This window comes from Monopterus albus, unplaced genomic scaffold (genome assembly GCF_001952655.1).
Source record: "Monopterus albus unplaced genomic scaffold, M_albus_1.0 scaffold264.1, whole genome shotgun sequence".
In the NCBI taxonomy this organism is placed as follows: Eukaryota; Metazoa; Chordata; class Actinopteri; order Synbranchiformes; family Synbranchidae; genus Monopterus; species Monopterus albus.
The window spans coordinates 145,418-149,184 of record NW_018128144.1 but is presented as its reverse complement, the minus strand read 5'-3'; the positions used below and the strand labels follow the sequence as shown (position 1 = coordinate 149,184).

Below are 3,767 nucleotides of genomic sequence, written 5' to 3'. Positions count from 1 at the left end.
AACCAAGCATTATCTCATGCTTTATTTAGCTGTTTTTTTTGGTGGGTAGGCTTATTTCATATCTTTGAACCTGTGGCTGAAGATGTGTAGCAGAATATTACATGGTAATACAGTTGCATAAACAGATGAATGCATGTGTGTGTGCTCCCAATATAACAAAATACTGTACTTGTTTCCCTATTCATTTATAAATCTCTCTCTCTCTCTCCCCTTTCCATCACTCTCCTTCTTAGGCTCTTGCTATGGGGATGATGACAGAATATTATCACTACATCTTCACTACACTGGTAAGTAGAGAGAAGGCTGTGCTGCACAGGTGCTTTGTCATCAGGTCTAATTCAGAGTTATATATCCCATTAACATATGTTGCATGCTCAAATGTCACAGCTCAGAACCACATTGGACTCGGGTGCATGACTCAGGAACATCATGTAAACATTTAAACTGTTCACCTTTATTCACAGTAATGGAGATGAAGGCAAGTTATAGAAGAACAGCTCGGGCCACAAAAACAGGCAAGCAAGGCTAAAGAGGCAGGCAAAAAGTTAAGTCCAAAAACAGACAGGCTTTGAATGCTGGAAACAGGACACTGGGATGGTACAGTACAAAACAGTCTGGCAGAGGACAACTGGAAGAGGACCAGTATTATGGAACTAATGAGGGAAATGGGAACAGGTACGCTTGAGGAAAGTATCAGAAATCATGTGACAGGGAAAGACAAGATAAGCCTACTCCAGGGCAGTTGAGAGTGGCAGCATGTGAAACAGGAAAGTTAGTGGACTGGCAAGACAAGCAGAAAATTACTAAAGGACTATGAATGAACTATTATGACGCCGCTGTTCAATCTTCAGTTTCTCATCTATTTATTTTGCATTTATTTCTATGATTCATTCCTTTGTCCCTGGTTAATGAACTCTCCAGAGAGATAGACAATAATTTCATATACTGTATAGCAAATTACTAGTTGTGGCCTCAAGTTATATTTCTTTTAGTTGACCATTTTTTTGCTTTTTTTACAACCCCAAATCAGAAAAACTTGGGTAAAATCAAAAATTAAAACTGAAAACAGTGGTTTCAGTTTAAAAACAGAGTTCCTCATAGAAAGATAGGAAGGGATTTGGATATGTCACCCTCTACGGTGCAGAACATGATTAAAAGATTCAAGAAGTCTGGAGGGAATTCAGTTCATAAAGGCCCAAGCCTATGATGGATGACCGAGCTCTCCGATCCCTTGATACAGACGGTACTGTATCAAGGATCATCACTCTTTTATAAGCAATATAACCACATGGGCACAGGATTACTTTGGGCTCAGGATTACTTTGGCACACCTGTGTCAAGCACCACAATATGTAGTTACATCCATAAATATCACTTAAAACTGTGCTGTTCCAAAAGGAAGCCCTATGTCAAAAGTGTCCAGAGGTGTCGTGGACTGCTCTGGGCTCAGAGGCATCTGGGATGGACCATCACGCAGTGGAAACATGTACTGTGGTCAGACAAATCAGTATTTCAGGTCTTTTTTGGAAGGAATGGACACCTTGTGCTCCAGACCAAAGACCAAAAGGATCATCCGGACTGTTACCAGCTACAAGTTCTAAAGCCAGGGTCTGTCATGGTCTGGGGTTGTCAGTGCTTTTGGCAAAGGTAACCTACACTTCTGTGATGGAACCATTAATGCTGAAAAATACTTTGGAGCTACATATGCTGTCTTCAAGACAACATCTTTTCCAGGCATATTTCAGCAAGACGATGCAAAACCTCATAGTGCCACATTACCAAAGCCAGACTGTGGAAGAAAAGTGTGCTGGACTGGCCTGCCTGCAGTCCCAACCTGTCCCCAGTAGAGATTGTGTGGCACATTTTGAAACACAAATTGTGTCAAAGAAGACCCAGGACTGTAGCGAACCTTAAGACTTGTTTGCAGGAAGAATGGGACAAAATGACACCTGACACACGGAATCTCTTGGTGTCCTCAGTACCTAAATGTCTTTTAAGTGTTGTGAAAAGGAACGGAAACACACCGTGGTAAATACTTCACTGTCCCAACTTATTTTGGAATGTGGTGCAGGCATCAGGATCAAAGTGAGTGTTTATTTTGAGCAAAGAATAAAATGGATGAGGTATCACATCAAATAATGTGCTACTGTATTGTTTTCAATGTAATATAGGGGACAGATTATTTACATATCACTATTTTCAGTTTTAATTTTGATTTTACCTACCATCCCATCTTGTTCTGGTTTGAGAGTGTAGCCTCCACTTCCACTTTCCTGTCTTTGTCCTCTAAGTTCGTCACATTCCTCCTACTTGGTCTTTTCTTAGTCTTGTTTTTCCTTTTTTCTTATTCCTGTTCCTCTTTTCCCCCTTCTCCAGCCTTCATATTTTGTCTTTCCAGTAGATGTGTTAAAAGGGCTGTATATCTCACGCTGAGTCAGCCTTTGTTCAACTGCTCTGCTATGGTACTTTTAAAAAGAGGCCCTCATTTGGTCAAATGCTTTTTAGTAAAAATCATGTGCTTATTTAGCTCTTTTAGCCTTTACCATTTGACTCTCATTCCCCCATTCTCATACCAAGGGCACCAAGCTACAATCTCTGCACACCTCCTTCACCTATATATGTACATGCTCATCACTCAAGGTAGCAGGGGAGATGCAGCCAATCCAAGCTGACATTGGGTGAGAGGTGGAGTGCATGTTGGACAGGTTGCCAGTCAAAAACAGGGCTGACGCATAAAGATTGACATCCATTTTCCCTTGAGTCATGTTCATGTGCAGCATACACCTTAAGAAAAAAAAAATCACAAAAGAACTGTAATATTCTGGTACCTGGGGCACCAATAAGCTACTGTAAAATAACAGACTATTACTAACTCATAAGAAAACAGTAATTTTTCAAAGATAGTGACTTTAATTTCACATGAAATTCTTTGTAAATAATAGTTTCTTTAAGTAAAAAAATTTAGGATCACTCCTACCCCATTTCTCTTCCTGTCCACACCATAATAAAACAGTTTGTATCCCCCTCCAATGCTACGCGCTTTGCTACCTTTCCACCTGGTCTCGTGCACACACAGTATATCTACCTTCCTTCTCTCCATCATGTCTGCCAGCTCTCTACCTTTCCCTGTCAATGTGCCAACGTTAGGAGTCCCTATTCTCAGACCTATACTCCCGCCTTTCCTCTTCTCTCTCTGTCTACAAATCCTTCTACCTCCTCTCCTTCTTCGACTAACAGTAGTCCAATTTCCGCCAGCACCCTGTAGGTCAACAGCATTGGTGGTGGTTGTTGTTAACCCAGGCCTCGACCGATCCGGTATGGAATTCACACTGATGATTCGCATGTTTAAATTTGGCATGTTTTTACACCGGATGCCCTTCCTGACGCAACCCTCTCTATTTATCCGGGCTTAGGACTGGCACAGAGGTCACTGGCTTGCAACCACTGTGGCTAGATTATGTAATTTCACAAGAATCAGTTAACTATTTGAGATGAAGAACTAAAGCCATTTTGTAGGTGCAAACAACATCTGAGGAATCAGTGGTCGGGACTAAATTCATCACTAACCTTCCTTGTGGTTAGCAATGTTATTATTATGAAAAATAACAAGCATTACTTAATTTAATATGTATTACAAACGCACACAAAATTTCCACCATGAATACATGAATACGTTTAGAGTCTAAAGAGTTTTAACTCTCAAACAATACATGCTGGAAAGTTTGGTTAAAATTAAAACCACAAACTGTATTTTAAACTGTAACATA

General features: G+C 40.5%; 1 protein-coding gene across 1 annotated transcript in view; it reads left to right on the top strand.

Annotated features, from left to right (window-relative positions):
* LOC109972649 (glutamate receptor ionotropic, kainate 2-like) overlaps nucleotides 1–3,767 on the top strand; it is a gene marked incomplete at its 3' end in the record, with an annotated part of 259,232 nt that overhangs the window by 146,231 nt on the left and 109,234 nt on the right. Inside the window, exon 5 of the mRNA XM_020621657.1 lies at nucleotides 234–287. Within this exon, the coding sequence (XP_020477313.1) occupies nucleotides 234–287 (54 nt within the window). The remainder of the gene's footprint in view (nucleotides 1–233; nucleotides 288–3,767) is intronic.